Source organism: Vipera ursinii (assembly GCF_947247035.1).
Source record: "Vipera ursinii genome assembly, chromosome: 1".
In the NCBI taxonomy this organism is placed as follows: Eukaryota; Metazoa; Chordata; class Lepidosauria; order Squamata; family Viperidae; genus Vipera; species Vipera ursinii.
Window position 1 is genome coordinate 355,754,365 of NC_139512.1, and position 13,828 is coordinate 355,768,192.

General features: G+C 40.5%; 1 protein-coding gene across 3 annotated transcripts in view; it reads right to left on the reverse strand.

Moving 5' to 3' along the window:
• LOC310650912 (aldehyde dehydrogenase family 3 member A2-like) overlaps positions 1 to 2,300 on the reverse strand; it is a 38,319-nt gene extending 36,019 nt beyond the window's left edge. Inside the window, exon 1 of one of the 3 annotated variants that reach the window (XM_083379750.1) lies at positions 2,152 to 2,300. In XM_083379750.1, coding sequence (XP_083235876.1) covers positions 2,152 to 2,264 — 113 coding nt within the window. In that variant the 5' untranslated portion in view covers positions 2,265 to 2,300. Of the gene's footprint in view, positions 1 to 2,147 lie in introns of all 3 variants that reach the window. The other 2 variants (XM_083379749.1, XM_083379754.1) reach the window with 2 other exon arrangements.
• Between the last annotated feature and the right edge of the window lie 11,528 nt (positions 2,301 to 13,828).

The following is a 13,828-nucleotide window of genomic DNA, read 5'->3' on the forward strand; positions in this document are numbered from 1 at the left end:
CTGGGACCTGCTTTTATTGAGCCATAAAGAAGAATGCAAAAAACAGAAGGGGAGAGGGACTAGTGGCTAGCAGGGAATGGGACCTTCAAAATATGAAGTTCCATTTTGGGGGTGTTAAAATATCTCCCAAGAGTCCCGCTGTCTCCCTGTAAAAGGTGAAATGAAGCCTTTTGGGTGGAAAAAGTGAAAAAGCTTGCTTATTGCGTTGTGACAGTTTAGGGGTCCTGGTGCCACGATTGCTCAACGAAAAGAAAAAAAATAAAGTTCCTTTTTTATTTCTGCTTAAAGTTCCCAACACAAAATTCCATCAGAATTAAAAATCAGGAGCAGTTGCAACGTGGTGACCCCTCCAAAGTCTGTTAAGGGGTTGCCATGTGGCAACCGGCCTCTGATTTTTTCTTTTTTTTTTAAAAAAAAAATTCTTTTAGGATTCATTGCACATATCCCTCCTTTGAAGAGACCTCAATAGGTTGGGTTGATTCGGTTAATTCCCAGAAACTATTTAGAATGGGTCACAAATTTTGTTTGGTAAAACCTGAAGCACAGCTGGTTTCGAAGAATTTCTAAGAAACTCACTTCCCTCCAAGTACTGATGGTGTTACCTAGTTGGGGCATGAAACGTCTGCAAGAAGACAACCAACCTTGGATAGCATTAAGGACCCCACAGTCCTCCTCCTCCTCCTCTTCCTCCCCACTGCAAACCCCATTCCTTCTAACACTGATGATGTTACCTAGTTGGGGCATGAAACATCTGCAGGAAGACAACCAATGTCAGATAGCATCAAGAACCCCACCGTCATTCTCCTCCTCCTCCTCCTCCTCCTTGCAAACCCCCCTCCCTTCTAGCACTGATGATGTTCCCTAGTTAGGTGATGAAATGTCTGCAAGAAAAGCTTCAACAAATCCTAGTCCTTCCCCAAACTGATCACATTACCTAGTTGGGTCGTGAAACATCTGCAAGAAAACAAGCAAGTTCAGAGAGTACCAAGGACCTCACCGTCCTCCTCCTCCTCCTTCTCACCCTCTTCCTCCTCCTCCTCCTCCTCCTCCTCCCTACTGCAAACCCCATTCCTTCTAGCACTGATGATGTTCCCTAGTTGGATCATGAAACCTCTGCAAGCAAACTACAAAGCTCCGAGAGCACCCAGGACCCCACAGTCCTCCTCCTCCTCCTCCTCCTCCCCTTCCCTTCTACCACTGATGACATAATCTAGTTGGGTCATGAAACCTCTGCAAGGAAACTACGCAGTACAGAGAGTACCAAGGACCCCACAGTCCTCCTCTTCTTCCTCCTCCTCCTCCTCCTCCTCCTCCTCCTCCCCTTCTACCACTGATGACATAATCTAGTTGGGTCATGAAACCTCTGCAAGGAAACTACACAGCTCACAGAGCATCAAGGACCCCACAGTCCTCCTCCTCCTCCTCCTCCTCCCCCATTCCCTTCTACCACTGATGACATAATCTAGTTGGGTCATGAAACCTCTGCAAGGAAACTAGGCAGTACAGAGAGTACCAAGGACCCCACAGTCCTCCTCTTCTTCTTCTTCTTCTTCCTCCTCCTCCTCCTCCCCTTCTACCACTGATGACATAATCTAGTTGGGTCATGAAACCTCTGCAAGGAAACTAGGCAGTTCAGACAGCACCAAGGACCCCACAGTCCTCCTCTTCCTCCTCTTCCCCCGCCCTCCATAACTCCCACCCCATCTTTCTACCACTGATGATGTCACCTAGTTGGGTCATGAAACGTTTGCAAGGAAACTACCAAGCTGTAGTGCGGACAACACCCCCCACTCCCCACCCCGGTTCAACCCTGAGTTACAACCCTTCTCTCCTATTTATTTCTCCTTTCGTCCAAAGAAACAAAAACATTGCAAAACCCAGCCTGGACCCCAAACACCCTTTCCTAAACCGTGAAGTCCAGCTGGGTTTCAAGGCTACACTTCAACCCGATCCTCTCCTCCTGGGAACCTCTTCAGATGCAAACCATTTCCCCTGAAGTCGACAGGTCAAGTGCAAAGGCGCTCCTCCTCAGATACTCTCTGTGTTTACCACTCTTCCTATCTCGGAACAACTGCCCCACTTTTTAGCCAGACCGAAAGGTCAGGAATCCGAGGTGTGCAGTGCAAAGGAAGAAGGAGCCAACTTACTCACAGGCGAGATGTCGTCCGGGGTGGCCTTTGTCCTTTGGAACAAACAAAACTTGTCTTTTTTTTTTCTTTTTCCTTTTCTCCACCCTTCGCAGCCAGCCTGCCTTCCCACTGCATCAAATTTGGATCCGAGCCCAGGACTGTACCGTATTCTCATGAAAACACCAGGCATGTCAAAACACACCCCTGCACGCAGATGCAAAACAAGCCGAACTTAAGAAAGTAAAGAATGGCGTGGGGGGGGGGGGCGCAGGGGGGAAAATTTTTGACTCTTTCATCTGCTGGATTTTCTTTCTGTGAGTTCCTTTCTTTGGACTTGCTCTACAGAGGGAATGGAAAGATGATTTTCTTTTTTTTAAAAAGAAAAAGAAAGAAAAAAGCTGTTGTTACGATGGCCACAATTTTTAAGCATCCGGTTACACTTCTGGGGAAAAAAAAGTTGTGCGGGCCTGACTTTTCTGAGGTTCCCGGTTGCTTGTCCTTCAACCACTTTGAAACAGAGTAATAAGAGCAGAAGAAGAGAGTTGGAAGGGACCTTGGAGGTCATTTAGTCGCAGGGTGTCCTGCCTGAGCAGGGGGGAGTTGGGCTAGATGGCCTCCAGGGTCCCTTCCAACTCTGTTATTCTATTCTATTCTATTCTATTCTGTTCTGTTCTGTTCTGTTCTGTTCTGTTCTGTTCCGTTCCGTTCCGTTCCATTCCTAATTCTTATTCTATTCCTAATTCTTATTCTTATTCTATTCTATTCTATATTTTCTATTCTATTCTATTTTGTTCTGTTCTGTTCTGTTCTGTTCTGTTCCATTCCGTTCCTAATTCTTATTCTATTCCTAATTCATATTCTATTCCTAATTCTTATTCTTATTCTTATTCTATTCTATTCTATTCCATATTTTCTATTCTATTCTATTCTATTCTATTCTATTCTATTCTATTCTATTCTATTCTATTCTATTCTATTCTATTCTATTCTATTCTATTCTATTCTATTCTACTCTACTCTATTCTATTCTTCTCTACTCTACTCTACTCTACTCTACTCTACTCTACTCTACATCTTTAAAGGGACTTTAACTCACCTTTGCATTCTAACTGGGATGTCCAGTTGCCTCTTGAAAAAGCGCTTTTGGGACAATCACGATCTGGATGACTGAGAATCTCCACAGACATTAAAATTAGAAATTTAAACATTTGAAATTCTAAGACTATAACCATTTCCAAAGGGACCAGCAAGAAGGCCACTGAAGTCAGTTTAATTTGGGAAGAGGCAGACTTGGCTTTCCTTGTTAACCAAAATAAATAAATAAACCAGCCTGCCTTCCCACTGCATCAAATTTGGATCCGAGCCCAGGACTGTACCGTATTCTCATGAAAACACCAGGCATGTCAAAACACACCCCTGCACGCAGATGCAAAACCAGCCGAACTTAAGAAAATAAAGAATGGCGGGGGGGGGCGCGCAGGGGGGAAAAATTTTGACTCTTTCATCTGCTGGTTTTTCTTTCTGTGAGTTCCTTTCTTTGGACTTGCTCGACAGAGGGAATGGAAAGATGATTTTCTTTTTTAAAAAAGAAAAAGAAAGAAAAAAGCCGTTGTTACGATGGCCACAATTTTTAAGCATCCGGTTACACTTCTGGGGAAAAAAAAGTTGTGCGGGCCTGACTTTTCTGAGGTTCCCGGTTGCTTGTCCTTCAACCACTTTGAAACAGAGTAATAAGAGCAGAAGAAGAGAGTTGGAAGGGACCTTGGAGGTCATTTAGTCATAGGGTTTCCTGCCTGAGCAGGGGGGGTTGGGCTAGATGGCCTCCAGGGTCCCTTCCAACTCTGTTATTCTATTCTATTCTGTTCTGTTCTGTTCTGTTCTGTTCTGTTCCGTTCCGTTCCGTTCCGTTCCATTCCTAATTCTTATTCTAAGCCTAATTCTTATTCTTATTCTATTCTATTCTATATTTTCTATTCTATTCTATTTTGTTCTGTTCTGTTCTGTTCTGTTCTGTTCCATTCCGTTCCTAATTCTTATTCTATTCCTAATTCATATTCTATTCCTAATTCTTATTCTTATTCTTATTCTATTCTATTCTATTCCATATTTTCTATTCTATTCTATTCTATTCTATTCTATACTATTCTATTCTATTCCATATTTTCTATTCTATTCTATTCTATTCTATTCTATTCTATTCTATTCTATTCTATTCTATTCTATTCTATTCTATTCTACTCTATTCTATTCTTCTCTACTCTACTCTACTCTACTCTACTCTACTCTACTCTACTCTACTCTACTCTACTCTACTCTACTCTACTCTACATCTTTAAAGGGACTTTAACTCACCTTTGCATTCTAACTGGGATGTCCAGTTGCCTCTTGAAAAAGCGCTTTTGGGACAATCACGATCTGGATGACTGAGAATCTCCACAGACATTAAAATTAGAAATTTAGACTAAACATTTGAAATTCTAAGACTATAACCATTTCCAAAGGGACCAGCAAGAAGGCCACTGAAGTCAGTTTAATTTGGGAAGAGGCAGACTTGGCTTTCCTTGTTAACCAAAATAAATAAATAAACCGAATGCAAAGTGAAATTTGGAAGCCATGGAGAATGCAAATCCTTGGATTATTTGGGAGCGTGCTCCGGGCGCCAGTCTGGAGCCATTTGCCTTAAAGGGCATCACTGCCCTCCTGAAAGAGCTTAAACAAGCAGGGACGTATAATTCGCTTCCCATGCTTCTCTCCCCCTCTGGGGATTCTGGGAGTTGTTATCTCAAAGTTATTGGGAAGTTGCCCGGCTGAGCCTAGCCAATTTAGAGGTGGAAGATTCCCATCGGGTGGATGATCTGATCAAACAGGTTTTAATGCTCAACCGGTTTAATTCGAAGCAGGAATAAAGCTAATAATCTTTAGGGTTTGTCTGGTTTTTCAATTCCTTTTGAACGCAGCAACCTGCTTTGCACATTGAGCAATCAGACCAGCATCTAGCATTGGCTTTATTCTGCTTTTGACAAGAGTCTAATTACGGTTGGATTCAGGATTGCTCAAGCAGGCCAAAGGTAGCTTGGCAGATGCAAGACAAATTGTGAATTTATTTGCTTGGCGGAGTCATCGGTCACTGAAAAAGCCTTAGGAATGGGCGGGGCCAGCTGTCTTATGCCGTTGGTGGGAAGATGCACCTAGATCAGCGTTTCCCCAGTCTTGGCAACTGGAAGAGGGGTGGACGTCAACTCCCAAAATTCCCCAGCCAGCCTGAGAACCGATGTGCACACACCTTAAAGCAGGCTAGCTGGGGAATTCTGGGAACTGAAGTTCACACGTCTTAGTGTGCTAGTTGGGGAATTGTGGAAGTCCACCCATCTTAAAGCATGTTGGCTGGGGATTCTGGGAGTTGAAGTCTACCCATCTTAAAGCAGACTGGCTGGGGATTCTGGGGGTAGAAGACCACCCATCTTAAAAGCATGCTGGCTGGGGATTCTGGGAGTGGAAGTCCACCCATCTTAAAGCATGGCTGGCTGGGGATTCTGGGAGTGGAAGTCCACCCATCTTAAAGCATGGCTGGCTGGGGATTCTGGGAGTGCAAGTCTGGGGGAATTCTGGGAGTGGAGGTCCACCCGTCTTAAGGCAGACTGGCTGGGGATTCTGGCAGTAGAGGTCCACCCATCTTAAAGCAGGGTGGCTGGGGATTCTGGGAGTTGAAGTCCCCAAGTCATAAAAGGACCAAGTTGGAAGACTCCTGGTCTAGGATGCCAATGGTTTCCCGGTGAAATTGTGGCGAGGTACGTCCATGTGTTGGGAAATTAAGGCAGGTTCCTCGCGCCTTCCGACTGCTAGTTCATGGCTGCATTACAATCTGTTAACAGCCACCTAGTCAAGGAACCACCAACAACAAGCAGATTTTTACAGTTTATTACACAGCAAGATCACTCAGTGGGATTATAAATCTTGTATTTTTATGGGAGACTGGAATGGTGTTTTGGATGTACAAATGGACAAGGGTTTTTTTTTTAAAAGCACTCCAAGTCATGCTAAATTACCTAAATCTTTTTTTGAAATGAAGGATGACTTGGAATTGCGAGATATTTGGAGAGAAAGAAATCTGCAAGAAAAGGACTATACTTTTTTCTCCGATAGACATCAATCTTTCTCCAGGATTGACTTCATATTAATTACTAATGATCTTTTTTCTAGGATCAAGAAGATTAAGATCTGTCCAAGAACTATGTCTGATCATAGTCCAGTATGGTTAGAGATAGAAAAAGATAATAGGGACTTCCGGTGGCTCCGCGGCGACGGAGACAGCCTTCCCGGGCTGCCCGCGGCTCAGCTGTTGTTTTTTCGCCCGAAACAGCGCCGATCAGCTGTTCGGGCGAATTTAAAGCCCCCTCCTCGGGAGAAGAGGAGGGGGTGAGGCCCCAGGTAGGGGTAGAGTTCTCCGGGGCCGCCTGAGCTTGGAGCTCGGGCGGCTGAAGGATTGAACTCCCCCGAAGCCTGGGTTGCTCCCAGCTGGCCGGCGTCTCTGCTCCGGATTTCTTGGAGCAGAGCCAGGCGTCTGCGACCACCCCTGCCTGAAGAAAGGACTATGGATTAAAGGAGCAGGCAGAGCGGTACAAGAGGAAAAGGTGAAGAGGATTATTTTATTTTACTCTCGAGTTTGATGGATTTTTTAAACTTTAAGTGAAAGTGCGTCATAAGTGAAAGTAAAAGATGGCGGCTAAACCTCCCCCTAAAACTCTTCGGAGTGGTGGATCTTCTCCGGTGCAACAATCATCGTTACAGGCGTTGCACCCTCCTGATGTATTGACACCGAAGGACTTACGAGATGCTCTGGATAAACTTTTGGAATCAATCAATCAATCAATGGGTGATAAATTTGCACAGATGGAGGAGAAATTGGAGAAACTGGAGGAGAGAATAGAAGAGAGGATGGAACAGAAGTACAGCGTGATGAAGGTAGACATTTTGTCTTCAGTGCATAAAGTGGCGGAATGTGTGGATGATTTGGATGAAAAAGTGGATGATTTGATTCAAAAGAATGCCATATTAGAAGCAAAGGTACGGGAGAATGAAGATTTAAGAGATAAAATGGAAAGGGAATTAAGTCTTGCTCAATATTACCAGATGCAGTTTGCTGTCAGAATCAGAGGCTTAAAAGAGAATGTTAAGGAAGATTTAAAGCAGCTGGTTTCTGAGGCTCTCGAAGTGGTATTGAATCAGCCAGCATCTGAAATAAGACAAGCTATGGATAAAGTGTTCCGTGTGAATTCATGGATTGCTAGACAGAGAAAGCTGCCTAGAGATGTGGTGGTCTACTTTGCAAAAAGAGAAATTAGAGATGAAGTTATACAAGCTGCCTATGATGCTAAAGTTGTGATTGCTGATCAAGAAGTCTTGGTTTTAAAAGAAATTCCTCCAAAGATTTTAAGGAAAAGGAAAGACTTCACATTTCTTGTGCAAGAGCTTAAGCAACGAGATATAAGGTTCAGATGGGAGGTTCCAGATGGGTTGATGGTGATGTATGAAGGCAAAAGGTACCGGCTGATTACTGTGAAGCAAGCGCGTGATTTCTATAATAACGTCTTAAAAGCAACCCCATTAACACTTCTGGAAGCTGCAAAGGGATCTGGAGAGGGAGAACATCAAGAGGTTGAACTAGAGGAAAACGGTGCTGGAGGAGATCAAGCTGTAGTTTCTTTGGATGATCCCAGAGAGCAAAGGGTAACGCGTGCTGCTTTAAAACGTGCAAAGAAAATAAAAGAACAAGACCAGCAAAAGTCTTCGGAATCTTCACAAAGTACTCATAGCCAAGCAGTGGGAGGAGCACGGCCTAAAGAAGATAGTCCTATCAAAGCAGTGCTTCAAGAGCTTTGGGAGGATATGCATGGCAACTAAATTTTTGACTTGGAACGTTAATGGACTAAATTCACCACAGAAGAGAAAGAAAGTTTTTCAATATTTAAAACAATTCAAGATAGATGTTATATGTTTGCAAGAAACGCATATTAGGGCTATGGACCAAAAGTTTTTATTGAACTCAAGACTGGGCACGCATTTTGTTGCCTCTGCAATGAATAAGAAAAATGGAGTGGTTGTTTATATTAAAAGTGCCATAACAGCGGACTTAATTGAAGCAGACAAGCATGGAAGATACGTACTGATAGACTTGTTGCTAGAAGGCAAAAAGACGCTTTTAGTTGGACTGTATGCCCCTAATCAACAACAACAACAGGCTGATTTTTTTAGTTTACTTCATACAAAGCTTACCCAGTTGGATTATAAATCTTTTATTTTTATGGGGGACTGGAATGGTGTTTTGGATGTACAGATGGATAAGGCTGGAGCTTTTAAGCGCATTCCAAGTCATGCTAGACTGCCTAAATCTTTTTTTGAAATGAAGGATGACTTGGAACTGCGAGATATTTGGCGTGAGAGACACTTGCAGGAAAAGGATTATACTTTTTATTCTGATAGACATCAATCTTTTTCGAGGATTGATTTTATTTTGGTGACTAATGACTTTTTTTTGAGGACTAAAAAGGTGAAGATTTGTGCAAGAACTATCTCTGATCATAGTCCAGTTTGGTTGGAGATTGATAAGGAGAAAAGAGACAGGCGCTCGTGGCGCGTAAATGAGAATTTGTTTAGAAATCAGAGAAATGTGGAAGAATGTAAACAGCGGATGAAGGATTTTTTTGAAACTAATATGAACAAAGGTACCTCTATGGATATGGTGTGGGATGCTAGCAAGGCATACATGAGAGGGGTGTTGATATATATGAATAATAAACATAGACGTGCTGTGGAAGCTAGGAGGAAAGAACTGGAGAACGAAATAAAGGAAAAAGAAAAGGCTTTGATTTTGAACTCAGAGGATGTGAAGACTAAGGAGGCTATTAAATTGTTAAGGGGACAATTTGATAAATTAATGGCTGACCAAGTGGCAACCAATCTGCGGTTTGCCAGACATAATACTTTTTGCAACGCTAATAAACCGGGTAGGTGGTTAGCTTATAGATTGAGGAAAAAACAAAGGGCTTCTAATATAGACAAGATTGAGTATAAAGGAAGGGTTGTGTTTCAACAGGACCTTATCAAGGACGCTTTTGTGGATTTTTATTCTAAATTATATGCTAAGGAGAAAATTAATGAAAAAGATATTGATATATATTTGGAAAATGCTAGCATCCCGGTTCTTACGCAAGTACAAAAAGAAGGGATTGATCAACTGATTACAGAAGAAGAAATTTTTACAGCAATTAAGGAATTGAAGGTGGATAAAGCACCAGGTACGGATGGCTTGACTGCGGCCTATTATAAAAATTTACAATTAGAAATGATAAAACCGTTAAAGGAACTGTTCCAGACAATCCAGAGGGGGGGAAAGGTGCCACCGTCTTGGAGAACAGCTTTTATTTCTCTGATTCCGAAGGAAGACCAAGATGCTACTCAAGTTAAAAATTATAGACCGATATCGCTTTTAAACACAGACTACAAGATATTTGCTAAGGTTTTGGCTAATAGACTGATGAGGGTTCTGCAACAGGTGATTCATGGGGATCAAACGGGGTTTATTAGTGGTAGGCAAATGAAAAATAATGTGAGGCATATAGTTGATGTGTTAGAGTTTTTGGAAAGGAACAACCAGATCTCTGCGGCGCTAATTTTCTTAGATGCTGAAAAAGCTTTTGATCAATTGAATTGGAAATTTTTGTTGAAAGTTTTAGACAAAATGGATTTTGGGGAAAATTTTTTACAAGCGATTAGGGCATTATATCAAAAACAAACTGCCCGAATTATAGTTAATAATAGCTTGACAGAAGCATGTAATATTGAGAAGGGCACAAGGCAAGGGTGTCCGTTATCGCCCTTGTTATTTGTGTTAACATTAGAGATATTATTGGTTAAAATTCGGAATTCGGAAAAAATTAAGGGGATTCAAATTGGAGATCAGGACTATAGATTGAGAGCATTCGCAGACGATCTGGTTGTTACAGTGACCCAGCCAGAGAACTCTGTTGTGGGCCTGATGGAGATAATAACACAATATGGGAAGGTTTCTGGATTTAAGGTAAATGTACAAAAAACAAAAATTTTGGCCAAAAATATGACAACACCGCAAAAGGCCCTCTTAGAAGGATTAACTGGATTTGAGATTGTTAAAAGGGTTAAATATTTGGGGGTGATTTTGTCGCCCTCTAATACAAAGCTATATAAAAATAATTATGAGAAACTATGGGGGAAAATTCAAAAAGAATTGGAGAGTTGGGAAAAATTGCAATTGTCTTTGTTGGGACGGATTGCAGCAGTAAAAATGAATGTCCTGCCTAAATTTTTATTTTTATTTCAAATGATACCGATTCTTAAGAAAGATTCTAATCTGGAGGAATGGCAGCGAGGTATCAATAAATTTGTGTGGGCAGGGAAAAAACCACGAGTTAAACTTAAGATTATGCAGGATACTCGTGAGAGAGGTGGCCTTAAATTGCCTAATTTTAAATTATATTATGAAGCTGCTGCACTAGTAGGAATAAGTGACTGGATTAATTTGACGCAAGGGAGGTTATTAAATCTTGAGGGCCATGATTTGTTGTTTGGCTGGCATGCATATTTGTTGTATGATAAGAAGGTAGATAACGTGTTTAGGGTGCATATTTTAAGGCAGGCATTGCTGAGAGTTTGGAAGAAGTATAGACATAAGTTAAGTTGCAAGATACCATTGTGGGCAATTCCAAAACACGCAATAGAAAATATACATGCTGGCTTTAAACATGATGTGACTACGTACAAGGAGATCCTCAGTTTGGAAAGAAATGTTTGGTGTTTGAAATCATATAGCCTCTTGTGAGAAGAGAAGGTTGTTCAAAATTGGTTTCAATATACTCAGTTACGGGCCAGGTGGAAAGAAGACCAGAAAAATGGATTTACAATGACTGATGAAAATTTGATAAAGCAAATTAGAAATCAGGGACCAGCACATATCAAACGGATATATCTTGCATTGATAGAGATTGACTCAGAAACAGAGCTTGTTAAGGATTGTATGATAAAATGGGCCCAAAACATCCAGGAAGTTATCACAATGGACACGTGGGAAAAGATTTGGGTGAGGAACGTAAAATTTACTCAAGCTCAAAATCTAAGAGAGAACTTTTACAAAATGTTTTATAGATGGCATTTAGACCCTAAAAAGCTTGCAAGTATGTATCCGAATTATCAGCCTAAATGTTGGAGGTGCGGTGATGAAGATGCAACATATTTTCACATATGGTGGACATGTAAGAAGGTTAAGGCTTTTTGGATAAAAGTCTGGTGGAATATGCAGAAGATTTTTAAACAGAGGATAAAGTTTTGTCCGCAACTTTTTTTGTTGGGAATAATTGCAGACGCTACAGTTGTGGACACCAAGTTGATGTTGAATTTAATTACGGCGGCAAGACTTTTGATAGGCCAATATTGGAAGAAAGAGGAACTGCCGACCATAGAAGAGTGGACTTTAAAGGTTTCCGACCTGGCAGAGATGGCGAAGATTTCGGCCTATTTGAAAGATCATTCGCAAGAACGCTATATTAGGGAATGGACAAAATGGATTGAGTTTATCCAGAACAAGTATAGGGTTAAGAAGTTTTATGTAGCATTTGAATAAGTCTTCTTTCGTTTTTTTTTCCTTTTCTTATCTTAGTTTCTTTTTATACATATTCAATATTATTAAGGCTTGTTTTATCCTATATAAGCTAGAGAGTGATGGATTTTAGAGTTTATAGTTGTTAGTATATGATTGTTTATGATTGCTTTTTATATATATACCTTGTATTTAGCTCTGGGAAGTCGGGGGGGGGAGGGGGGAGGTAGGGGGGGGAGGAGGGAGGGGGAAGGGGGGATTCTTAAAGGAAAATTGTATTTTAAAACTTTTCAATAAAAAAAAAAAAGATAATAGGGATAGGCGTTCCTGGCGTTTAAATGAAAATTTGTTTAGATATCAGGAAAATGTGGAAGAGTGTAAAAAACAGATGAAGGAATTTTTTAAAATTAATATGTATAAAGGTACTTCTATTGAAATGGTTTGGGATGCTAGTAAAGCGAATATGAGGGGTGTATTAATATATTTGAACAATAAATATAGACGTAATTTGGAATTTAGGAGGAAAGAATTAGAGAATGAAATTAAGGAAAAAGAGAAGGCTTTAATTTTGAATCCATCGGATGGGAAGACTAAAGAGGTAATTAATTTATTAAGGGGCCAGTTTGATAAGTTGACGGCTGATCAAGTGGCAACTAACTTACGGTATGCTAGACATAATATTTTTTTGTAATGCCAATAAACCAGGTAGATGGCTAGCTTATTTGTTAAGGAAGAAGCAAAGGGCTTCTAATATAGATAGAATAGAACACAAGGGTAAGGTAGTGTACCAGCAGAGTCTTATCAAAAAGACCTTTGTTGGTTTTTATTCTAAGTTGTATGCTAGAGATAAGATTAGTGATGCAGATATTGATGAATATTTGACGAAAGCCAATATTCCTGTTCTTACGCAAGAACAAAAGGAAGAGATGAACCAATTGATAACTGATGAAGAAATTTTTTTCAGCAATCAAACAATTGAAAGTGGGCAAAGCGCCAGGTACGGATGGACTGACTGCTGTGTATTATAAAAACTTGCAGTTAGAGATGGTGAAGCCTTGTATTTTACTGGGGTTTTACTATGTATTAATTGTTTTTTAGTGGGCATGTATTTAATCATTTTTTTAACTTTTGTAATTCTGTGTTTTTATTCTTGCCCTGTTCACCGCCCTGAGTCCTTCGGGAGAAGGGTGGTATAGAAATATTAATAAATTAAATTAAATTAATTAAATTTAAAGGAATTGTTTCAGAAAATTCAAATGGGAGGAGGGGTACCTCCCTCTTGGAAAACTGCTTTTATTTCTTTGATTCCGAAGGAAGACCAGGATGTCACCCAAGCAAAAAATTATAGGCCAATATCACTTTTGAACACGGACTACAAGATATTTGCTAACGTTTTAGCTAACAGATTAATGAGGGTAATGCAACAAGTAATTCATGGTGATCAAACTGGGTTTATAAGTGGGAGACAAATGAAGAACAATGTGAGGCGTATAGTAGATTGGTTGGAATTTTTGGAAAGAAACAATCAGATCCCTGCAGCGTTGATCTTCTTGGATGCTGAAAAAGCCTTTGATCAATTGGATTGGCAATTTTTGTTGAAAGTATTAGATAAAATGAAATTTGGGGATAAATTTTTACAACCAATTAGGGCAATATATCAAAAGCAAACAGCCCGCATAATAGTTAATAATAGTTTGACTGAAGTATGTAATATTGAAAAGGGTACAAGGCAGGGGTGTCCGTTGTCACCCTTATTATTTGTTTTAACATTGGAAATATTATTGATTAAAATACGGGATTCGGATAAAATTAAGGGAATTCAAATTAGAGACCAGGATTATAGATTGAGGGTGTTTGCAGATGATCTGGTTGTTACAGTGACTCAGCCCGATTTTTCAGTTGTAGAATTGATGGAGATAATAACGCAATATGGGAAAGTTTCTGGATTTGAGGTTAATATACAAAAAACTAAAATGTTGTCTAAGAATATGACAGTATTACAAAAGGCTGTTTTAGAAGAGCTAACGGGATTTGAAATAGTTAAAAGGGTTAAATATTTGGGGATATATTT